The sequence below is a fragment of the Geotrypetes seraphini genome, chromosome 7 (assembly GCF_902459505.1).
Source record: "Geotrypetes seraphini chromosome 7, aGeoSer1.1, whole genome shotgun sequence".
NCBI classification, from domain to species: Eukaryota; Metazoa; Chordata; class Amphibia; order Gymnophiona; family Dermophiidae; genus Geotrypetes; species Geotrypetes seraphini.
The window spans coordinates 65,252,029-65,277,762 of record NC_047090.1 but is presented as its reverse complement, the minus strand read 5'-3'; the positions used below and the strand labels follow the sequence as shown (position 1 = coordinate 65,277,762).

The 25,734-nt window shown below is 42.7% G+C and overlaps 2 protein-coding genes across 2 annotated transcripts in view; one reads left to right on the top strand and one right to left on the bottom strand.

Moving 5' to 3' along the window:
- Positions 1–10,328, bottom strand: part of LOC117363881 (NADH-cytochrome b5 reductase 3) — a 133,175-nt gene extending 122,847 nt beyond the window's left edge. Inside the window, exon 1 of the mRNA XM_033952390.1 lies at positions 10,156–10,328. Within this exon, the coding sequence (XP_033808281.1) occupies positions 10,156–10,176 (21 nt within the window). The 5' untranslated portion in view covers positions 10,177–10,328. The remainder of the gene's footprint in view (positions 1–10,155) is intronic.
- Positions 10,329–10,372: 44 nt separating this feature from the next.
- Positions 10,373–25,734, top strand: part of LOC117363882 (poly(U)-specific endoribonuclease-like) — an 85,461-nt gene continuing 70,099 nt past the window's right edge. Inside the window, exon 1 of the mRNA XM_033952391.1 lies at positions 10,373–10,560. Coding sequence (XP_033808282.1) covers positions 10,550–10,560 — 11 coding nt within the window. The 5' untranslated portion in view covers positions 10,373–10,549. The remainder of the gene's footprint in view (positions 10,561–25,734) is intronic.

The window sequence follows — 25,734 nt, the reverse complement described above, 5'->3', positions numbered from 1 at the left end:
GCAATAGCAATTTCTAGCGTGGAGAGCCGCACTGAATGGCCCGAGCTGCTCCACACACTCATAGGAATTCAATGAGAGTCGGGAGCAGTGCAGGCCATTCAGTGTGGCTCCCCACACTAGAAACTGCTTTCGTAAAAGGAGGCCTTAGCGTCACCATAGGGAAAGACTTGTTTCTCCACCACATCTCAGTCTCTTCTGATTGCAGCCCCCTTACTTATATGCCTTTACAATTGCTGCTCCTCTACACCTGACCATGGAATTGCTGATCTGTGCTATGAGTTTCTGTTCAGCCTCTAGGCCAGTGATTTTCAATATACCTCTGGAATCTAACCCATACCCACTTGTCCCTGCTAAGATCCATTCCATCCCATCCCCATCCATACCTGTAACCCTGAGAAGTAGTTATTTCATTTAAATTATGCCACTGAAATACATTAGAGCACAAATATACCTGCTACTGGGAAAATGGAACAAAATGGGACTATTACAGATTCCTACAGACACCACATTTACCTCAGCTGTAGAACATGACTCTCACCCGTAACAAAATAGAGAAACGCAAAAAAAAAAAAAAGCAGACAAAATCAAAGCTGAGATACCCAACTCTGCATGTTGTTCAGCACCAGAGAACTAGAAAGAAATGTATGTCCTCCTGTACAGTACAAAATAAAGTCAACAGATGTAAATTCTCAACACCAACATAATTCAAATCACTAAACTGAAAATAAGTCATTTTTTCTACTTTTGTAGTCTAGTAATTTTAATATTCTAATCAGTCTTTGGGTCTTCTTTCCTCTGTCTGTATTCTTAATAGTTTCCAGGGCCTCCTTTCCATTTGCTATTATTTTTCTCTCTTCCTGTCCTATGTTTGGCACTCTTTCACCTTCAGATTTCTTCAATTTCTCCGACTCCTTCTCAGATCTATCTTGTTTCCCTCTCCCCTTCCCTTCAGTGGCATAGTCAGTAATTTTTTAATAGGGGGGTGTCGCTCCCCACCCCTGCATCATACCCCTTTTCAATCATCACTTTCCAGGTCATAAGAACAGAAATCCCATACTGGGACCGACTGAAGGTCCATCAAGCCCAGTATCCTGTTTCCAACAGTGGCCAAACCAGGTCTCAAGTACCTAGCTAGATACCAAGTAGTAAAAGATTTTATGCTGCTTATCCTAGGAATAAGCAGTTGATTTCCCCAAGCCATCTCAGTAATGGCCTATGGACTTCTCTTTTAGGAAATTATACAAACTATTTTTAAACCCCCCAAGCAGCTATTTCATCACATTCTCTGGAAATGAATTCCAGAGTTTAATTATACTGTATGTTGTGTGAAGAAATATTTTCTCCGGTTAGTTTTAAAAATCTACTACTTAGTAGTTACATCACATGCCCCCTAGTCCTAGTATTTTTGGAAAGAGTATACAAGCGATTCACATCTACCAATCCAAAAGAACAACTAGAGCATTTTTTTCTTCCCCTTCTCTCTCACCCTGTAGGGGTGTTTCCTTATTTGCACCTGAAGGTTAGGCCTCTCTGACATCAAGTCTGAACCATTATTTGCAAGAAATCATTCCAGCCTGAACCTAGCAAGAAAAGAAAGAAGAACACATCTTTGCTGTTTCTGCCTGATGCGTTCTGGGTATTTACCAGAACTGTATTCTAGTCAAGGACATCCAGCTATGCCTCCATGTTCAACCTGTGTAAATCTTGGGGGAGGAATTGCTCCTGCGCTGGTCTTATCTAACGAAGGCGCCTCTGTCTCAGCCTGTACGAGACTCTATACAGGAAAGCTATTCATCTAAGTTATGTTTCTGGATTGGTCCGGGGAGGTCATCTGATGAGATCCAAGTGAAACGTGCTAATTATAATTTAGCATGTGTTAGGATGTGGGTGAACTCGCATCTTATCATAGGTGTTCTCCATGCACTTCTTCTATAATAATTAAGACCTGAAAAGTTACCTCTTGTGACTCTCTGCCTGAGAGAGAGAAACCGGACCTCAAACAGATCTGGATTCCATCACATAAAGGAAACCTTTGCTGCCAACCTAAGTTACAGCTTCTCCAGTGGCCGACGAACTCTTGTTCCGGTACCAAAAGAATTCGTATCTTCAGTGCTGAGTAGAAGACGTCTTCCCTTTCACCTGATTTTGTGCCAAGGCCTAATTGGATGGTGAGAATACGGAATTCTATTATCAGCTGGGGTTAGATAAATGAATCCTATTGTGGTTTTGGATAAGGAAAAGTAAAGCACCTGTGGTGACAAGCGATATATTTAGTTTGCTGCTAATCAGGAATTATTATTATAAGGAATTATTTAGAGTGTAAGAATTAGTTAGGGTGTAAGAATTAGTTTTACTTATTTATCTAGCAAGTGTGTTGTAATAATTATGTACTGAGTTTCATATATGTAATCAAATATTTTGTGAACAATAATTAGTAATTGCTGCTGGCTTATAAATTATATTTTTCTATTTTCATAATAAAACTATTTCTCATCAGCCTGGGTCTGGTGTCGTTAAGTAGGCAAAGATAGCTGAACCTGGATGAGATATTATGGTCTTCCCTAGAAAACTAACAGGCACGTATTTGATTAGTGCACCATAAATCTTTCTACAACCCCAACTCCCCCAAAATTACCTCTGGTATTGTTTCCTTCTTATCTATAACTGAGAGAATTAAGTGCACTACATATTCACATCATTAAGAATCTAAGAGAAGGTATTATTACTACTATTAATTAAAATGTATTAACCACTTTGGGGCAGATGCTCAAAAGCTTACCATACAAGCCAAGAGTCTAGCTTGCACATTTAGTTCAGCCTCCAATACACAAAATGGTTCTCAGTGGCTTTTACTGTTCACGGTAAAAGCCACCAAGAAATCCTATGCAAATGCATTACAAGTAGCTCATTAGTATTAAAATGAGCGAAGATGACGACTGAGCAGGACGTGTAGCTGAGAGCTCCTGATCTGCAGGATTTATTTCCTGAAATACTTTCTAAAAAAATGTATTACCTCAATGTCCAAAAGAAAGAATATTCAAAACTTACAAAATATCCAAAGGGGAATACTAATCAATTAATAATCCCAAAATCCCACAAGTATAACCCAAGAAAGGTGGGCAGCACTGCAACCAAATACCACCCCTCCAAACGGGGGAAACACCATATTACAATAAATATATAATAATAATGAGGCCTCAGTGCAACAGTCAAAGCTATGGTATGCTGAATACCAGTGCTCCTTGCTTAACGTGGTAAAGCGGGATTCTTTCTCAAGTTCCGCTGTGCACCATCACAAGCCTCACTTGTGCACAACTAATAATGAACCTAATAATATATAAAGTGCTAAGTGAAAAAATCATTTAATAGAAAAGCATAAGACTGCAGTGCTATCAACATTTCAAGGCTAATGATCAAAACCAGCGGGATATGTAAATCAGCGGGCGTCTTACAGATTGACAGCATGCCAAATTCTTTTAAAGATTTTGTCCTTTACTGCTCCTGAAGAAGGGTATTTACTTGAAACTGGACCAGTTGAGCTGAACTACAACTCGGCAATTTTGTTGAGCCTTGTTTGAAAATTCTTGTGAGAATGACGGACATGAAGATATCAGGTAGTCACCACAGATAAATTTACATATCCTGCTAGTTTTGATCGCTAGCCTTGAAATGTTGACAGCACTGCAGTCTTATGCTTTTCTATTAAATGATTTTTGCCCTTGGCACTTTATATATTATTAGGTTCATTATTAGTTGTGCACAAGTGAGGCCTGTGATGGTGCACAGCGGAACTTGAGAAAAAGTCTCGCCTTACCACATTAAGCCAGGAGCACCATAGCTTTGACTGTTGCACTGAGGCCTCGCTATTATTATATATTTATTGTAATACGGTGTTTCCCTCGTTTGGAAGAGTGGTATTTGGTTGCAGTGCTGCCCACCTTTCTTAGGTTATACTTGGGGATTTGGGGATTATCAAAAGAAGGAGGCAGTGGGTGATCCCTCCAACTGTTCCTGCTACCTCATCTCCACGTCAGACTGTAATAAGAGTATACAGTCAATCCAATAATGTCAGGAGTTTCTGCTGTTGTGTTGGAGGAAGAACAAAGTTTGGATGATGAGTTATCATTGAGCCCAGGAGGACCCAATACACCCCCCAATTCTCAGAGAGGTCACAGTGGCTCAGGCGCCCAAGGAGGGTCCTTGGAATATAGACAGAGGGGAGCAAGCTGACCCTGCGACTGACCCGGAAGTGATAGATCTGATGTCTTCAACACCAATAGTGGCGTTGTCGCTTGTTGGGGGCTCTATGCCGGCGAGATCAAGCGGTGGTGAGGGAGAGGGAATTTTGGGCAAGGCTGCCGATGAGGGAGCCGATGGAAATTAGGCACTTGTATCCCCCTTCAAGCCTCCCGAGAGAGCATGGGTGGTTATACTAGATTTACTCTGGAATGCAATTGAAAACCTACATTCGGTTATATATACAAATTTTGTGACAGTTACTTTAAATCTATCTACTAAGGTAAACCATTTTAAGGCAGTAACTCAACAATATATAATACAACACAATTGGTTAAGGTGGAGAAACATTTGACTGAGATGAAAAGTTCAGTAACTCAACAAATGGCGGATAAGTTGTTAATTTTGAGAAAAATTGAAATCTAGAAAATCAAAATAGAAGTTTGAATTTGAGAATCTTGAATTTTCCTGTTACCAGGCTTATGTCTCCTGAAGAACTTTCCAAAATTTTTATGACTACAATTCTAAAGATTTCTGAATCTAATATCCCCCCCTTTACAGAGGATTTATTATTTGAAAAGAACAGAAGGAAGTTGATTTATCTGCTATGTTGGAGTCATCAGAGATAGAACTTTCTGGGCAAGCAACACTAGTGTTGAAGTTATATTATAATCGTAATCTTAAACAAGTCTTCTTTTTTAGGAGAAAAGGATATATATTTTTCCTGTTGTCTCGAAATGGACAAGTTCGGAGGAAAGAATTTCTTACATAACGCAATAAAGTTGTTTCTTTAGGTGCAGAATACCAACTGAGATTTCCTTGTAAATGTTTTATTTTTATCAGGGTAATGGGTATATATTTTTGATCCTGCTCAATTGCGGTTTTTCTTGGAGAGTAAAGGGATTTCGATGGCAACCCAGGATGAACCATTTTAATTTGGATTGTATCTGCTTTATTTCCTGTTATCTGATTTAAGTACTTCCATTTCCCATGGATTTTTCATTCTTGTCCATCCAGTTGTGGACTATAAGTAATAATACATTTTCCTTTATAATTTCTGTCAATGGAAATTGGCAATATTTCATGTACTGTATTTCCTTTCAAAGTTTGTACTATTTGAAAAGATAAATAAAGAATTTAAAAAACAAAACCAAATCAAAGAGTACTCACTGTAATGCACAGCAAAGAATGCCTACTTTTTAGTAAGCAAACTTTTCCAGCAGGTCTAGAGCCTCGTTAACATGAAGGCAGGAGCATTTTGCTTGAAATTAAAGTCTGAAAGAGTGGCCAGGTACGTGTCCTGCGCCTAACAACTGTACCTAACAGCTGCGTCTAAAATCACCATGGAACTCAAAAATTTTAAAAGACTCCCAAACTTGCCTTAGCAACAGAGGCTTCAGTTGCAACTTGAAGGACATCATCAGAGCTCTCTGTACAAGAGGCAAAAAACAAATCACAGCCTGCACTCTAATGGGCCTGCAAACTGCTCAACTCTTGTGCGCAGGTGCTAGGTGGGTTCCTCTCCCTTTTACAGCCAATCCTCAATACAAACAGTGTGCGTATAATTTGCATGCTGTTTGTGTTAAGCATCCCCTGGTAAAATAAAATCGTGTAACGCACTACTACTCGGAGACTAAATTTCATTAATCAGCAAAAACCTCCTGGCGACTCAAAACAGTGTACATATATTGAATTAACATTCACTTTGCAAGGCTGGAGCGTAAGAATGTATAAATTCTTAATATTTTATTAGCTTATGTGCTCCATTTGAAAATCAAGCATCCCAGAAAGCTAGGAAGAGGCTCTAATTTTTAACTGATTAAATTATAGCTTTCATATCAGATAGGAAACATAGGATGTGGCTCTCTCCTCGGTTTACCAGCTAGTTGATCTCTTGCTGCAAGTTATACAAAATACTATGGCAAAGTTATCTTAAGAGGTTCCAAATGAGAGCCCTTTTTTGGTGGGTTACTATTTCACGTCAGAGTATAATTTAAACTAATAACTCTTGCCTATGAGGTAAGTTCATGAATCTGTCCCAACACCACTAGGCCATGCAAACAATACAAGAAAACCCCACCCTGACTAAAGCCTTTAAGATCTCCACCCTAAAACAGCAAGGGCCGATTTACCATAATCTCTATCTGCTTCTTCTTCCCAAACATGCCCTCAAAAGAAAAATTATTTTAAGCGTTTTCAGAGCTGCTTAGAACCAGCTGAATATAATGTATTCTTAAGTAAATCAAATATAAAATTGTCAGTTAGAATAGTCCTTCACCTGAAATCAACACCTACCCAAAACTCAATACACTGCACCCACATAATTGTTTTAAATCAGGGCTGCGCATAGTTAAAATTTTAAATCACATGATCACATTTCTTCCTGAACAGTGCAACATAAAAAAAGATATAGAGGAGTGCAGAAAGGACTACAGGGTGAAACTGAAAGAAGCCAAGAGAGAGATACCTCTGGAGAAAGCGCAGGCGGAAGAACAAATGGCTAAAAATGTAAAAAAAAGGGAGACAAAAATTTTTCAGATATATTAGTGAAAGGAGGAAGATGAAAAATGGAATTGCTAAACAAAAGATGCTGGGAACCAATATGTGGAGAGTGATGAGGAAAAAGCAAACATGCTAAACCAATACTTTTCTTCTATGTTCACATGGGAATTCTAGGAGCATCAGAGCTGTTACTGCCATGACCAGAAACTTTTTAAAGGGGGGGGGAGGTTAAATAAATATGGTTAGACATATCTGGATGGGCTAGAATGGGACTTTTAACATCAACTCTAGTAGTTGGGGAATAAGACCAGTGCCTAGGAGGCTTCCATGGTCTGTGTTCTGAACAAGATCAAGTATGCATATTTATTATATGCTACAAATTTTATCTTGTTGAATAATCAACAGAGCTATCTGCTCTCATCTACTATGTTACTATAATTTTGAGGATTCTAAATATACCATATTTACCCAAAAATAACCAGAAAATAAGCCCTAGCACGATTTTTAAAGATGCTCATAATATAAGCCCTACCCCAAAAATAAGTCCTAGTTAAGATTGACTCCTGAAGCCCCCCCCAAATGTCCACTGCAGGAAGAGTGCCCAATTCCTCCTGCTGCAACAGCGAACCCTCCCAACACAGTCAAAGGAAGAAGGAATGCCTACTCCCTCCTGCCGCTGGCCCCATCATCCCCCGAACCTCACTAAACACTCCCCTACTCCACCCCCAACATTCTTGACTCCACCCCTGACACCCCCAAGATCCCTCCTGACTCCACCCCAAACCTTTATCAGATTGCCGGAAAGAGGGATACCCACTCCCTCTTGCCAGCAGGCCCGCCACTGCAAAATGGCAGGACATCCCCTTCCCAGTGCATTCTGGATCTGACTGGCTCAGATACCTAAGGCCCCTCTCATTGGAGGGGCCTTAGGCACCTGGACCAACCAGAGTCTTAGGCCTCCTTCCTAGTGCATGACCAATCGGAATACAGACACAATTCACTTGATTTAATGGTAGATTTGAAGGGAATACCATCGGTATTTTGATCCCCAGAAAAAAAAAATAAGACATCCCCTGAAAATAAGCCCTAGTGCATCTTTTGAAGCAAAAATTAATATAATACCTGGTCTTATTTTGGGGGAAAAATGGGTAGATGAATTTTCAACTGAAAACTTAAAATCTCCTATTTAGCTGAAAATTTGACTTTAGAAGCTCAGTTTTGTTGGCATCATAGTAACATCATAGTGGCATCATAGTGGCATAGTAAGATAAAGACTTGAAATACCTAAACAATTGACCCGCTTCCCCCTCTCTCTCCCCAAAAACGGTCTCCTCTACCCCTACCTTTACCCCCCTTACCTCTTCCCACCACCTTTATCCCCCCCTCTCCTTAGTCCACCTGAATCTCACGGAACTGTGATACATATAAACTATTATCTTTATAATATCGTAATTTTTCATTGTTATTTTCTAAAACATGCGGCTTATTCCAAACAGGTCCTCTCGGACATTACCTACCAAAATGTACATCTTATACTCTTGCTAAGCAAACTGTATTTCTATATTCTTGCTTTCTTAAAGTCTATGCTATCTGTATTTCCTATGTATATCTGCATATTGTGTTTCGCTGAATGTCCAGCTCTCTTGATTGTAAACCGCCTAGAAGTCGCAAGATTGTGGCGGTATAGAAGAATAAAGTTATTATTATTATTGTTTGGTCCATCAAGATAAATTAATAAGGTACGATGTGTTACCACATATGCATACTTGATTTGTTCTTGCCATTTTCAGGGCACAGACCATAGATGTTTACCCTGCAATAACCTCTCTGACTAGTCACGTTCAGGCATAGAAGTCTGCCCAGCACTGGCTTTGCTTCTCAATTACTAGAGTTTGCATCTAATCACCGCTAAGCTTGTTTGGTTCTATGCCTTCAAAAAGGATTCCTCTATGTTTATCCCAAGCAATTTGAATTCAGTTACTGTTCATTTCTACCACCTCTCATGAGAAGGCATTCTAAGCATCTACGTCCCTCTCCGTGAAAAAGTACTTCTTGATGTTATTCCTGAGTTGGGCCCCCCTGCAATTTAAATTAATGTTGTCTAGTTCTATCCTTTTGAAAAGGTTTATAAATATATTAATACCTCTCAAATATTTGAATGCTTGTATCATGTTGCCTCCATTTCTCCTTTCCTCCAGGGTGTACATCTTCAAGACATCAAGTCTCTCCCTCCTCATACATCATGTGGTGCAAATATACCACTTTTGTAGCTTTTCTCTTAACCGCTTCAAGTCTTTTTAATCCTTAGCAAGATATGGCCTCCAAAAACCAGACCTGCTCTCTATGAACACCTTACTCCAAGTGTACTGTAGCCTCACCAATGACCTGTACAGGGGCATCAACACCATCCATATGCTATTCTTCTGGCTGTGGCCACTTCCTGGTCAAAATCAGTAAGTCCAATTTCAGGTATAACCACGTTATCCTATGCAGAGGCAGCAGAATTTATATCATGCAAAATAATGGGTAAACATCTGAAACCTAAATGCATTGCAATATTTTCAACCTTTAAATATATTACTAGCAGCTATGCTCCCAAGATCTTGTTTGCCAACTCACATAAAAATCCACTTAATTGCACAGGAATGACCTGCAAAAAAGGCAGCCACAGACCATTTCTACTTCATAGGCTAACAGCCACAATACAAGTCGATGAGTCTGTACAAGTCTTCTTAGCTTAATTGAGGATCCTTTTTCCTCAAGAGCTGTAGAGCAGAATATTTTTTTTTTAATTAGCATAACGAACCTCTCTCTCCATTGAAACCCAAAATTCCCTTTATTAAAATATTTTTGGGAATAACAGAACTGGTAACGCATTTTCAGGAGGAAAACTTGGGGGGGGGGGGGGGGGGGGGGGATTACTGTGCTAATGTAACGAAGAGCAAGGAGATGATACTAAGCACTGCATGTACCGTAGCAACACGCCTTGCGAGCAACAGCCCACGGTCTACCAATTCTAAGCAGACTAGCAAAGAGAAGCTTGTCCAATTCCCGTGGGCTCCTCCCTTGCCTTTAGGGAAAACAAAAACAAATTTAAACTCATCGGAGGCCCAGCGCCAGCCTCGCAATGACAAATACCAAAAAACCCCATAATTTTGCGGTCAGTACAGAGAAGCCCAACAGCAAGACTATACCGAGAAGCAAATCCTTAAAATCGCCTCTAGCCAAACTTAATTACCTAAAAGCATTAAGTAGTATTTAAAAACAATGCTATAAGAATAGCAATAATGAAAAAGTGCCCCACCCCTTTAGTCAACTAAACGAGACCCTCCCAGCAGCCTTTCCAAGAGTCTGTCAAAATTCACCGTGGTATTATAACACGGAAGCAATTCGCCGCGAGCCCCGTCAAGGACTTACCGTGCTCAGTTGTGCCCCCATCTTTCAAGAGCGGCGCGAGACTAAAACGACCAACACCAAATTCCAAACCCCGCTCACTCCGTGGGCTTCCGCGACGTCCAGGTTTCTGCCCACGTGGTACGTCACGCCCCCCTCCCGCTGGCGCTCACCCTGATTACACCGCGCCTCTGTCAGTCACGGCTGTTAGCCTTGCCTTGCCGCGCAAGCGTCCTGCTCGCTTTCTATCTTCCGGCACAGTGGCTCAGTTGCAGGGCCGGCGGCTTCTGATTGGTTGTCGCTTCTTGAGCTAATTCAGGCTACGTGTTCGCTTTCAGTATAGTGTGATTGAGCGTGTGAAGTGGAACGTTTTCTCTGGGGCCCAAAGTAATTAAAAAAAGGCAGGCTAGCGAACAGCATGGCTTCAAGGTAAGGAGCGTCCTCTCCTGGCCTTGCTGTCGTTTTGTTTTGCTGAATTATCCCTAGTACGTAAATTGTTATACCTTTAAGAAAGCGCGTATAATGGGTAATAAGTTTTTCTGATTTCGTTTGCTAGAGGTTCCCCTTTTTTTGGGGGGGGGATGAAAAGGTGGTTGTGCTTTTCAAATTTATTTAATTGGGGGAGCGATGATTTATAAACATTCCTCTTTTTCCCCTTTTCATACTACTTCCATGTTCCGAGAGACAACTTTAGCCTTTGTTCTTTTTGTTCCTTATTTCCTGGATGCAGTGCGGGGCATGTTTGTACCTAAATTTAACTCTAGAATCTGCATTAGAGTTATACTGACGTGATCGTAAAATCGGTTTCTATTCTGGACAGGTGCAGAAGAAAAGCCCTGAGGGCAGGTGGAAAGATCGATTGTGTTCATTCACTTGTTTCGTTGTTCTCACTTCGGAAATAGATCTCAATCATAAGAAAACATGTTATGTATTCTCTTTACTCTTAAGACAATTTTCTAGATGAACAGAATCCAAAAAAGTTTCTTGTTTTGTAATGCATTTGTTAGGGTTTTAGGAACAAAACGTATTTTGAAATGGAAAACAACTGATAAAATACGAAGAAGATATTAACTTTATTTTAATGCACAAGTTACAGGTTAAATGGTTTTTACCGCAAATATACAAAATCAAAACCAAAAGTAGTGAAAATACTGCCCAGATACACAAAAAACTATGACTATTTGGGTGTTTGTTGTTTTTTTAAATCAAAGTCTTATAATGTTCTTAAAAACGGGAGAAAAGAACTGGGCAGTGCACTTAGAATTACCCCCAAAATCAATAATTAAAATACTATTGAAAGGATCGGCGACCCTCATTATGATTATAAAGTGAATTACTTTGCCTGAAGGATTGTGGGCTTTGCTCATTATTTTAGGATAAGTTTAATTTCCTTAATTTGCTCATTATTTTAGAAAACTGGATGTGCATAAGTTTCATCTCCTTAGTAGGGTGCCTTTTCTGGGAAATCACATGTTGCAGTCCTGTTTCTGCTGTAAGAAAGTAATAATGTAGCTCCCCTCCTGGACATGTAACAATCAAAACTGCAATGCATAGATAAGTTCTGTATTTACTATAGGCTCATAAGGACACCCAGATGACCAATGGTATCTTTGTATTAGGACCAATCATGAGTTGTAAAACTGTCAATAGTTAACCTATTGAAACTCCCTTGTAGCATCCAATATGTATATGAGAATGGTAGTCTCAAAACTCAAACTTTGCAGGGCCACGTTTTGGATTTGTAGGTACTTGGAGGGCCTTGGAAAAAATAGTTAATGTCTTATAAAAGAAATGACAATTTTGCATGAGGTGAAACTCTATAGTTTATAAACCTTTCCTTTTAGCTAAGTCTTAATAATAATATTGTAATTCATAGCTAAAGAGACATATGATCAAGAAACTGTTTTGTTTTACTTTTGTGATTATGATAAAATGCCGTGCGCTAGCCGCTACCGCCTCCTTTTAAGCAGGCGGTAATTTTTTGGCTAGCTTGTGCGCTAATCTTGTGCGTGCGCTAAAAACACTAGTGCACCTTAGTAAAAGGAGCCCTAAGTAAGAATGTCAAAGACTAGACACAGTGCTGAAGTATGGCTGCTAGGGAGGGGCATTGATGAACTGTCCAGTTCACATTTTCCAACCAATGGGGATGTTCTTCGATTGATGTACCTACACGCTGACAAAAAAAGCTTCTTTGAAAGAGGTAGTTCATCTGGTCACGTTCAAGGTCTTGAAAGTTTGGCAGCGTGCAAGAATATGGTAACAGATCGACTCAGGGGGGCCATGTTTTGATGAATATGAGAAGCTAAAAAAGAACCAACGCAGATATAAAGAGTAGCCCGAGAGCTTGTCTCGACGGGCATTGTAACACGGGGCTGGGAGGCCCTGTGTCGCCCGTGAGGCAGGCTGGGGGGAGAATCGGTAGTAGGGGAGAGTTAGGGAGGTAACAAGGGAGTGGTTCGCGCCAAAAGGCTAGTGTAGGATTGGGCTAGCGGGATGATGGACGGCACAGGGGAGTTGATAAAACCGGGACCTTGGAGGACTCGGTTTGTTTAAGGTCCTCCAGGGCGGTTTTTCCCCACCCGCCCTTATGTTGGTGGCTCTAGTAGCTCATGAGGGCAGGTCTCCCGAGTTACTGGGTGCTGGGGCTCATCCGGCGATTTTTTTTTTTTTGGGGTGGGGGGACCATCCTATTGCAGGGATTCTCAACCCAGTATTTGGGGCATACCCAACTAGTCAGGTTTTGAGGACTGGGTTGATAACTACTGGTATAATAAAATAGTACATAACTGCAGTGAGGCAACAAAACCTCTGATTAATTTTCCTAAAGTATATTCTGTTTCTCCTATTGAAATGTTTAAAAGATATCTATCCAAGGTATTAAAGGTTCCAGAATCCTCCTACCCTCTGATTTCCAAGATAGATTTATTTATTTTATTTCTTCCATTTGTGTTTCGCACATACCTATACAAGCTCTAGGCGACATTACAGAGGAAGGGATTAGAAGAGGGCAGGAAGGAGAGAAGAGGAGCATGTAGAATATTTCATAGAAATTCCTAACTTTACAGACAGGAACACTATGTAAATGATATCTACATGAGTTAAAGTAATATGTAAAAAGGAATAGAAGGGAGGAACCATTAAACAATAGAATTCAGTTAATAAACTGGAAGAAAAAATTGAAAAACAAAATCAAATAAATCTGGCAGAAGTCCAATTTCCTGAAGCAGTTCTGTTGCCTCAGCATATTTTAAATAATCCCAATGGCAAAAGTCCAGACGGGACATATATCAGCTCGGGTTTTCTAGCTGCTGCAGCCCTGACTCATCACTTCCAGGCAGAAGATGCACAGAGATAGAATAATCCAGCGCTGGACCGCACTGCTCTTGGTGTAGAGTGTTCCCCCGGTTGTTTGCGGTCGGCGGTTCACGGTCCCGGTCATTCACGGTATTTCCGACTGTGAACCGCCGACAAGAAGAGAGCAGCAGGAGAGGCAGGAGAGAGCAGCCTGAGCGCCGCGAGTGCAGGAAATCACTTGCGGTACGCTCCGACCACCTCTTCCTTCACGAAGTCAAGACTTATCCAATCAGGAGCTGCTTTGACACGCAGCTTCTGATTGGATAAGACCCAAATTTGTGCAGGAAGAGGCAGACAGAGCATACCGCGAGTGATTTCCTGCACTTGCGGCGCTCCAGCTGCTCTCCTGCTGCCCTCTTCAGGCTCCCCCTTGAAAAATCATATTTGCGGGTTTTTTGAGACTCGAGGGGATTCCTGGAACAGAACCCCTGCGAATCTCGGGGGAGCATTGTATATTACTTTCCTTAGGGTGAAAACAAATCCTGTTACTAACCAACAAGGTCTTTTGGTAGACAGTTTGGATTTAACCAATTTCCTGGAGAGATTTGAAATGTAGGTAGAAGTTTCAGCTACTTTATTAGTACAATTGGTGTTGGACTCTCTTGATAGAGACTGGTTGCTTAAGATGCTTTTTAAGCACCAAGAAGTTTTGTTTAAGAATCATAAAATACAAATGTATCCAGATGTATCGAGGGCCACTCAAGAGCGAGCCATTTTTACTTTTGCGATCTCAGGTTTTCCAAATGGGTGCAACATTTGTGCTTAGATAGCCCTGTAAATGTGTTAATACCTTTTTGGGAATTAAATAAGTATGGGGGTCTTTTACTAAGGTGCGCTAGCCGATTTAGCATTTGTTAATTGCTAAACGCACCCATTATATTCTATGGAAGCATTGGCATTTAGCGCACGCTAAATCGGCTAGCGTACCTTCGTAAAAGACCACCTATGTTTTTTGAATCTTCACAATTAGTTAAATTTATTACTGATAAGGCAGTAGCCTCTTCAAGCTCTCCATTAGTACTGCAATCACAGCCTCTGCAATGATTTATTAAAGTCTAAACTTCAGGAGTTCTTGTGCTATTTTTCTAGTAGCTCCACTCCTTATTAATTGTGGACTAATTAATAGAAACATAGAAGATGACGGCAGAAAAGGACCACAGCCCAACAAGTCTGCCCACTCTAATGACCCACCCCATAGTTTCTTCCTAGAAGTGATCCCACATGCTTATCCCATTTTCTCTTGAAATCCAGCACACTGCTGGCCTCAATTACCTGCAGTGAAAGACTATTCCAATGATCAACCACCCTTTCGGTGAAGAAATACTTCCTGGTGTCACTATGAAATCTCCCACCCCTGAGTTTCAACGGGTGTCCTCTTGTCGCCGTAGGTCCTTTAAGAAAGAAAATATCCTCTTCTACCTCAATACAGCCCGTGACATATTTGAACGTCTTGATCATGTCTCACCTCTCTCTACGTTCCTCGAGTGAGTACAGCTGCAACTTACCCAGCCGTTCCTCATACGGGAGATCCTTGAGTCCTGAGACCATCCTGGTGGCCATTCACTGAACCAACTCAATTCTCCACGCATCTTTTTGATAATGTGGTCTCCAGAATTGCACACAATATTCCAGATGAGGTCTCACCATGGATCTGTATAATGGCATTATAACTTCGGGCTTCCGGCTGACGAAACCTCTTCGGATACAACCTATCATTTGTCTAGCCTTGGATGAAGCTTTCTCCACTTGATTGACAGTCTTCATGTCTTCACTAATGATCACTCCCAAGTCCCGTTCTGCTGCAGTTATTGCTAAGGTCTCACCATTTAGAGTGTAAGTTCTACATGACCTTACACTTTTTGGCATTAAAACTTAGTTGCCAAATTGAGGACCACTTCTCCAGTAAGAGTAGGTCCTGCGTCATATAGTCGGGCACTGTGCTGTTGCCTACTATGTTGCATAGTTTGGCGTCATCGGCGAATAATGTAATTTGCCCTCGAAGCCCCTGATCATAAGAGAATTTTCTTTCGTTGTTTTTATATTTTTTTTATGATTATATTTGTATGTGTTGGAGAATGTTATTCTTCTTTCATTTACACTGTTTATTTCAGAATTATGTTATCATGGAAAAAAATTCTATTAAAAAAATTGATTGATTGCTGGTAAGATATGCTTCTTATCTGAGTCCCTCTGTGTAATCTTTCTCTATCATCCTTAGCAGAAGAGCATACAAGTTCCCATACTTAAATGCCAAGAGGGGCATAATAAAAAAAAACGTTTAAGTCCCCTTTTGGCCTAAGGCCTTAAACGTTGAAAGTAGAACAGGGAAAATGTCCATTATCAAAAAAACATCCAAAAGGCCTGCCTCTACGTTCAGCTGTTTAAACGCCCAGACCACCACTACCTCTAAACTTATACCATATAATCAATCTAAAAAAAGCCTAAGCCCCAAACGTCCAAAACAAGGGCTTTTAGGCGAAGGAGGAGCCAGTCCTTCGCCTAAAAGCTGGATTCTGTAACTGGTGTCTGTCAAAAACAACACCAGTTACAGAATCCATCTCCCCCCCCCCCCACGACATCGGGGCAAGAGGGAGCCCAAGCCCTCTTGCCCCATGATCCCCAACCCCCACCGACGACATCGGGGCAAGAGGCCGAATCCATTGGGGCCAGGAGGGAGCCCAAGCCCTCCTGGCCCGGTGATCTCCCCCCCTTCCCCGCCACCACTCGATCCAGCCAGGAGGGAGCCCAAGCCCGGCCCATGTGCTTAAGGCCCCACCCACAGGAGAAGCCTAAGACTCCCGGGCCTGTTCTGGTTGGCCCAGGCGCCTCAGGCCCCACCTATGGCTGGGGTTTGAGCTGCCTGGGCCAATCCGGCCTCATTCCTGTGCTGGCTGGCCTGCTGGACGGGGGGGTTTGGCACCCGTCCGTCCAGCCAACATTTTTTGAGGGGTGGAGCTGGGGTGGGTGGGGGGGCAGGTCGGGGGGCGGTCGTTGGGGGGGGTTGCGTCGAGGGCAGGAGGGACTAGGATCCCTCCTGCCCGTATTTTAGTGGGGGGGGGGGGTTAGAGGGGGTTGCGGGCCAGGAGGTCTTGGGCTCCCTCCTGGCCGGATCGTGTGGTGGGGGGGGAGGGGGGAGATCGCCAGGGCCAGGAGGGCTTGGGCTCCCTCTTGGCCGGATCGTGGGGAGGGGTGAGATCACTGGGCCAGGCCCCAACGGATTCGGCCCGGGGGAGGTATGGGGATCGCGGGGCAAGAGGGCTTGGGCTCCCTCTTGCCCCAATCATACTCGGCGGGGCCAGGAGGGCTTGGGCTCTCTCCTGGCCTGATTGGAGGGGTGGATCGCTGCAGGAAAGATGGATCATCTCTCCTGCCGCTTTAGCGATCCCAAGTGCCGCGTTTGGTGGCACTTGGTGGTATCGCTATTGCGGCAGGGGAGATGACCCATCTCTCTTGCCCCAATGGTTGCGGTGGAGGGTGGTTATGTTGCTGGGCCGCTGAGCTGATCGCGCCAGCCACCTTCAGCTCAGCGGCCCCTTTTTCGGCACTTATAACTGTTTTGACTTGGTCTAAGTCAAAACGTATAAGTGCCGACTAGGCAACTTGTCAAATGTTTTGGTTATACGTTTTGTACACCTAGGTCTAGGTTGGCCCACCTCCCGCCCGCCCTTTCCCCTCCTCTAAAAACGCCTCTTTTCTTTCTGTGCGTTTAGACACAGGGGAATGGCCTAAGCTGGTTTTAGATACGTCTAAAACCAGCTTTGATTATAGGTACTTGGACGATCAGGCTTTTTGATCGTCCAAGTAGCCATTTAGGTCACTTTTTAGATGTTGGGGTTTTTTTTTTATTATGAGCCACCAAGTGTGTTCAATTTGATCACCAAATTTTTAAAAGAAATAGCTAACAAACTAGTGAAACTGTTTCTTAAACATCTAGCCTGGCTGGATGGCATCTAGGTGTAACAAATCTGTTCTTATTTACATTGTAGCCAGCTGGTTCCAGTCTAGCTGTCACATGGTCTGTGGTGTTGCTAGGTCATGGTTCCTTTACTTGTAAATGTAGCTTTTATATTTAGCTCATGTTTTGTTTCCAGTGTTCAAGATAAGTTATATACAGGTACAGTAGATATTTACCTGTCTCCAAATGTCTTACAGTCTAAGGGTCTGATGTAGAAAGCTACTGTAGGCTGCAACACACAGTTAATGAGCAATTTACCTGCGCAGTGATGGCTGCTGCATGTTAAAAGAGTTTCAACGTTGAAACATCACTTGCAGTAGACATCACAACATAATAATTGCATCATAAAGAGCCTGTACTAAGCCTGGATATGTGAAAAAGAATATACTATGTATCTTGGTATTAGATCCCTAGTATGTGTTAAAATTAGGATAAAACTTGTACTGTACTGTGGCAAATTTGAAACCTGTTAACTGTATATTATGTATGTTAACCTGTAACCCGTACTGAGCTCTTTGGGGAAAATGGGATAGGAAACTAAACAGTTAATATTTCTTTTAATTAATCTTGCAGGACTCTGCACAAATGTCTACTATGAGGACTTAACCCAGAAACCCCATAATCAGTATTGGACCCATCTTTTTCACCTCTTCCCAACCAAAATTTAACATAATGTCCCTCCAGCAGCCTCCCACTCCCCAGATATGTCTGGCGTTCCCCCCTCCTGACAGGAGCGGTCCCCTCCTACCTCACTCAACCTGACACTCTTCATACTCCCTCCTATCCCCAATATTTAAAAATAAAAAGAATTTCCCTGTTGTCCAATGAGCCTTCCACCAGCTACACCTTCCAAACTTAAATTGATCTAGTATCTAGTGGCATTGATCTGGTTCCTGGTGTCTAGTAGGGAGTCAGACCCCCTTGCCAAGTCTCCCTTCTCCCCCCACCCCGACTCCTACCTTAAATGAGATAGGAACAATGCCCACTCACTCCTGCCTCTGGGCTATCATTTTAAAAGATGGCAGTGCCTGTCCCTCAAGGTGCAAACATTTCTGCCTTAGCCACCCTCCAATTCCTCCTCCACTTGTGATGGTACTCGGGGCCGGATTAAAGGGTAGGCCCAGTAGGCATGTGCCTAGGGCCCGAAATTGTCAGGGGGGCCCGCGAAACAGACCACTCACCTTTTAAATTTATTTTTTTTTTTTTTAGAAACAGCAACAACAACCGATGCCCCCCCTCGGCAACGGCCACCGTTTGTCCTCCTCCCCCCCCCGCATCAACAGCAAGATCGGCAATGGCAACCGGTGCTCAGCCTAAAGCTTCCCCTCTGATGCAGCTTCCTGTTTCCGCCTGGGTAGTTTGCGTCAGAGGGAAGCTTTGGCTGAGCAGCAGTGCCACTTACTGATATGTTATGTTTTTTGTTAGTAGGTTATTCCAATACATTTTATGCTTAATAAAGTCACCATGTGTGAAATTGACCCGTTTTGCCAAAACAACACCTTCCTCAGAGAACCATCAAGATTAGAAACTTCAATCCGATTAATTTCAGAATCTGTCCAGTATAGTTTTTCCCCTAGCCAGTCGCAAGCCAGCCTATCAGGCAACACAAGGCCTGAAACAACCACATTCTGCAGACTCCCTGTTTTGTTGAATTCTATCCTTTTAATGGCTTCTTCGCTAACATCACTCCAGTATATTAAGCCCTGTACAAACACACAGTCCACCTGTACAAACACATAGTCCACAGCAGCGGCATCTTCCAAACCACTGACAACAACAGTAGCATTTCCTTTCCCACCAGCTGCATCCACCAACTGATGGTCGCGTCGATTGGCATATAGCAAGAGAGGTGATGCTTGCAGCAGGAAGGACAGGCTGCACATCAGCAGGCTCCTCAGCATGACACCCATGGCTCGTTTCCTTCAGCAGCCTGGGCAGGGCATGTCGTGCCATTCACTTTAGGGCTTCTTTTTCCTTTTTATAAGGTCCGTGGATTCCGCAAGCACAAACAACTGTTTGTGTCCCCTAAGCACCTCCATGGCTACTGCTGCAACGGCGCTTACCCGACCAGCCATCTTGTCAACATCACCAGTTGTTAAGAAAATTCAATTGCAGTTGGTGCACCTAGTCAACTCAGTCTCCAGTTAGACAAGCTTCCAGATGGGCTTAGAACTAGTTTTAACTGGTGACTGCAGTGATCAGAGTCCTTTGCTGCTTTTGCTGTCTCAGATATATGTCAGTGCCTTTATAATTCACATGCAAGCAGGATGGGTACAAGAGAGCAAACCTGATCTTTTTAGCTAATAGTTGAGTTCAGGCTAGTGTCAATTCCTTGCAAAGCATTGTGACATTAGCAGAATAATCCTAACAATATAGGATTTTTTCCCCCACTATATGAGTGTAAATCTCCTGCATGTAGATCTTTCAATATTGCCTGTTTAGGGGCATAGTTAAGCAGCTTTAAAAATTACAAACCTGGGCCTTGCCTTCTCGTGGTATTTCACTCCTAATTGATGTGCTGATTCTATTAATAGCAGCATTTATATGCCTTGTTTTCAGTTTCATCAAAATGGCTTATATAAGACCAGGGAAAAGAGGAGAAGAAAGAGAGATGCTAAGACCATGGGAGGGGAGGGGAAAGGAAGGAGATACCAGACCATGGAGGGAAGGGAAGGGAAGGAGACAGATGCCAGACCAGGGGCAAGGAGGGAGGGAGAGAAAGGAAGGATGGAAGGAGAGAAAATATTAGATAATGGAGGGAAAGATAGAAGAGAGCAGAAAGATGCCAGGGCATGGAGGGGAGGGAAGGGAAACTAAGGAGACAGATGCCAGACCAGAAGGAAAGGAAAGAGAGGCCAGAGTATGGAGGGGGGGGAGAGAGATGCCAGGCCATGGGGTTGAGTGTGAAGGAAGAAAGGAAAGGAGAAGAGAGAGATGCCAGAGCATAGGGGAAGGGATGGAAGCAGAAAAATGGAGAGGGGGTGAAGCTGAATTGAATCATATACTGAAGTAAATGCTGCTTATTTTACCTCAATGGAATAACTACGAGACGGCATTGTATTTTCCAAAACAGACAATATTTTTTTATTGTTAGTATAAAGACTTACAAAATTACAGCAGCAAAGGCATAGCAGAAAGAAATATATTGTCAGTTTAGAATATGCAATGGAGAGTAGAACTTAAACCCATATGCCGAGCAGGGGGTTAGCATGTCCCTGCCGGCATACCCAAGTGAATTTCTCTGTGGTTTTACCTGTGATGCGTGGATTGTTATATAGAGAAATTCTCTCTTTATTTCAAAAAGCACATCCCCGAACTCTGGTCATGTACTTCTCTATTGGTACAAAAATGTATACCTAACTATTCCTCCCCCCAGTCCACGCCTCTCTCACTTCCCCCTCAGGAGGGGGGGCCCGAGCAGAAACAGAGAATTCTTCTTGAACTTTCTTCCTCCAGCTCTGAGATTCTTATCACCTTGCAGATGCTAATTTGTGGTTTTACAACGCTGCGCATCTTCAGGATGGCGTCCTTTTAGATAGTCTTATGCAGAAAGTTGGCAAGGGTGACCTCCAGCACCCCAGCTGTGCTTGGTTCCCATAACTTGCTTCAGAGACAGGCCAGCCTGGGTATCAGGCTCCTACGTCTCTTACTCCCCTGTCATCCTGCAGGGAATGTTGCTTGTTATAAATGTTTTATGGCTTTCCAGGGTGCCTGGCATATGTGAAGTCATACAGCACTGATAATAGCTCAACAGAACCTTGGAGAAGTATTCTCCCAGCACGGAATGGAGACAGGAACTTTGCAGCAAAGGCCAGCTGGGTTAGCATTTCAAAAAATACATGTGTTCAGACAGCAAGGTACAGGCTGGGCCAGGCTATGGGAAAATATGTTAAAAGTGTCTGTAGTGTCCAGCATACACAAGTGAGGCCAGTATGTCCAGTTTATCCATCTGTATGTCCAGGTTATTCATCTCAAAAAGGGACACAGAAAGGAGGTAATGGGGCACTAAGGACAAAGTAAGAGGTACTAAGGACATGGGAAGGAGGCACTAGGGACACTATGGACATAGGAAGGGGCACTAAAGACATAGAAAGGAGGCACTGAGGGCATTAAGGACATAGGGAGAGACACAGACAGAAAAAATGACAGACAGGCAGCGTGCAAGGAGAGAGAGACAAAGAAAAAAAAAACCCCCAAGACAGACAGACGTCTACTCTAGCACCCGTTAATGTAACGGGCTTAAACACTAATATTACATAAAATAAGGGCCATAAATTTTAAGACTCACCTGCCCTGCTGCCTGAAGATCCTGCCCTGTACTGGATGTAAGTATGACTTGGCACAGATGAAGAGCAGGCAGAAGAATTTGGCGATATCGCTCCACAGGGGCAGGCACAAAAACCGGTGATTCTCTCAAAGGAGAGAAGGGGCACAGGACATAGAAAAAGGGACATAGAAAAAGGGAAGATGCCATATGGAAGAGAAAGAGAGAGGGCAGACACTGAATGGAAAGGGCAGATAGGGCAGTGAATAGAAGAGGTGAGAGAGAGAGTGGACAGTAGATGGAAGGGGGGTGAGAGAGGGGAGCAGATGCTGGAAGGAAGGGAGAGGAGAAAGGAAAAAGGGCACATGCTGGATTGGGGGAAGAGAATAGAGTTAGATACTGGAAAGGGTGCGGGAAAGAGGTGGCAAGCTATAGGTAGACATAATGACAGAGGTAAATTGAGGACTGAATAGTAAGAGAGAATTTAGACAGAGGCAGAAAATAAATTGAGAGGGAAGGAAGCGGAGAGAGAGATGTCGGAGCAGGGGGGAAGGGGAAGAGACACACCTGGGAGGAGGAAGGAGACAGATACCAGATCTGAGGGGGGAAACGAGAGGGAGAGAGAGAGAGATGGAAGGGAAAAGACAGATGCCACACCATTGGGGAAGCGGAGAGAAGTAGATGGATACCAGACCAATGGGGGGGGGGTGGAGAGATGGAAGAGAGAAGCAGACAGTTTCTGGAAGACGCATAGAAAGAGAGCAGATGCCATATGGAAGAGACAGAGAGAAGGCAGACAGTGGACGGAAGGAAGAGAATGGTGAAAAGATGAGGAAAGCCAAAACCAGACAACAAAGATAGAAAAAAATTTCTATTTGTTTTATTTATTTTTGCTTTAGGATAAAGTATTATTGTAGCTGTGTTGATGATCATTTTACTAACAGAAAATAGAAATAAGGTAATCCTTTTTATCGGACTAATTTTAATACATTTTTTACTAATTCAGAGACCACAACTCCTTTCCTCAGGTCAGGACAACGGATACTGTAACAGCAGTATAGTTTACTGACCTGAAGAAAAAGGTTTTAACCTCTGAAAGCTAAGTGAGAAATGTATTAGTCCAATAAAATGATGGACACTAAATTTTCTTCCCGCCATGCCTCCTTCCCAAATGCAAAATATAAATTGGTGGGCTTCCCAAAGCCCTGCCAGCTGAAGATCTCTTCTTCTAGGAAGGAAAGGGGGGATTTGTTCAGAGATGTTTGGAGGTTGCATAGAAGAAAAACTGTGCACTAGCACTGGTATGGTAATCTTTGGTTTTTGTTTTGAATTAAAAAAAAAAAAAGAAAGAAAGAAAGAAAATGGGTAAATAAATGGGGCGGGGCAGGGGGGCGTGCATAGTGGGTATGGTGGGGCAGGGGGCTCTAATAGACTTGTGTGCTTAGGAGCCCTCGACAAATTAATCCTGCCCTGATGATATTATAAGAGGGTATACAAGTGCAGTGGTTATGTAGGTGGGGGGAGGGGCAGTGTCTGCTGCTCTTTCTGTACAATTCTGCAGTGCAAAGGGTTCAAATTATTATAGTATTCAGCTTCCAATGCTTTTCTATGTGTGTGTGTGGGGGGGGAGGGGTATTTCCCTTCTCCATTTTTCTCCCATACTTTTTCTTTTCCATCTCTCCTGCTTGATGGTCCCTACCCCCTTACATCTATTCACGTGATGTGCAGAACCAACAAAAGATTACATTTTGAGAGTTATTTTACTTAAAGTTCCTTTAGCTATGTATGGGGTAATTGCAACAATGGTGAAACTAAAGTGGTAGATAGAATTGCTATTCAATGTAATGATTGTGCTTGTTTTTAAGTGGGAATTAACTCAAGATAGGCACGTGGGATCTCTCTGAGATATTTCTTTAGTTGTGGTGTCCATCTATTCCTTATGCTCTCCAACATTGCCTCGGGTGTTTTCTTGCTGGCAAGAACAGCAAACTGCTCTTTCAATTTTCTGCCACACTCCAGCAATTCACCTGCAGAGTCTTCCCCACCGGAGGCCTCTAATTTGGTGACTTCTGCCGAGGGAAACCCCTCCAGACTCACAAGAGCTGTAGGATGAGGTGCGGCAGATTGCTCTCTGGTGGTGAAAGAGTGATGTCTAATCCCGATGCTGTCGAGTCTCCCTTGCATGGCAATGCCGGGAATCCTCCAGAGCTTGATCTCTGAGCTTGGACCTTGAATGTCTCAATGGTCTTCTGGGATGTAGGTGCACTTTTAGAGCCCGAGGGGGAGAGCTCTAACCACTGCCTTTCTCTTGATATGTGGCATAGTTTAAAGGGAAAATTTTTCATGGAGCTCACAATGAGACCTAGCCGCGGAACGCTTCAGGCCACCATCTTGAAACATCTCTCCTCTCCTGCCTGCCATCCTGGATTTTGATGAAACTTTGTACGCTGAATCTTGCATGACTCAAACTAACTTTGGTATAGTTTAAGATTTGCCAGTGGAATACTTGTGGAGATATAGCTTTATTTGATACCGTACCACGACCATGTACAGTATCCCAACAAAGGTTTTGCATCTTTGAGACAAAATATTTCCTTGGTTTATATAAGCAAAAGAAATGAAACTTTTGTGATCTAATACTGTATAACTTTATAATTTATTCAATGGAACTAATGCGGGTTTTCGTTTTTTGGAACTGACCTATGTAAAGAGGCCTCAAAGTGTAGAGAGAGAAGATCTCCAAGTATCTGAAAATGCAGTCGGAGACCAAAAGAATGTAGCACAAAGATACAGAAATATTTTCCATTGTTTTGGGTGCTACAGGCCTGATTGCCTATGCATGTCCTCTGCTGAAAAGGGGTCAAGACACCAGGTACTTAATCATACCAAAAAAAAAAAAAGGAAGGAGTTTGTCCAATTCATGACCTCTTAGACCTAAACAAATTCCTACTTTGAGAGAAGTTTTGTGTGGTCTCTCTGGAATCCTTTCTTCCCATTCTCCAACACAACTGGCTTTGCTTTCTAGATCTAATGAAGGTATACAGTACGTTCTCCCTGCTCAAAAAAAGCTCCGTTTCCACTCGGCTACTCATTAGTATAGTCATGCAGGAGACCACAGTTTGATTCCCTGCTGGGGAGGTGGGGGCTCTCAGGGTGCTCTTTGCTCTCATCACCCTGCTGTGGATAGGCAGACCGGATGGGTCATTTAGCCTTTATCTGCCATTGTGTTTCTATATAATAATTTATGGACTTCAAAAGGAAGCTGTCATTGGCACAGTGCAAGTACTATGGCAAGCATTAGCAGTATATTGGAGCAGCTAAGCTCATACTCCTCAAATCCTGGCTTAGGGGTAAGGTTCATTACTTGGAGATATTGTCCCAAAGATAAGGGACACTCTACTGGGTTGGTTTTTTAAATGGTAGGTTGTGGGGGGCATGCAGCTTACATAGGGGAGGTTTTCTTAGGGGGGTGAGGGAAGGATGGGTATGGTAGGGGGAAGGCTCAGTTTTATATTGGGGTCTTTGGAGGGGAGGAGACCATGGCAGTTAAAGATTTGAAAATGGTCTCTTGAAATGTGAAAAGTCTGAATTCTTGGATTAAAAGAAATGAGTGTGTTTTCAAAAACCTAAAAGGTTAGAGACAGCCATACTAATATTCCAAGAGGTGCATATGTGTCCCAGGGATTTGAAGTTTCTGTGGAATAAAACGTTTCCTCTATTTTTATGACAATGAGCAAGACTGCATCTGGGGGGAGGTATTTAAATGGAGGGAGGAAAGATGACTAGGAGATCAACTATCTCCCTTGTTGGTCTTTTATGCTGAAAGGCAGGTTGGATGGACTGCAAGTGATTTTAGTAGTGATTGCTGCTTCAAATGTAGGGCAGGGAGATTTCTTTTATTGTTTGGGGGAAGTATTGATGGAGAGAGGAGAAGGGAAGATAATCTTAGGAGTAGATTTTAATTTGGTATTGAACTCTAAGCTGGATAGCACTGGTAAAGGGAGTTCAAAAGAGGTGGGGAATAGGAAAT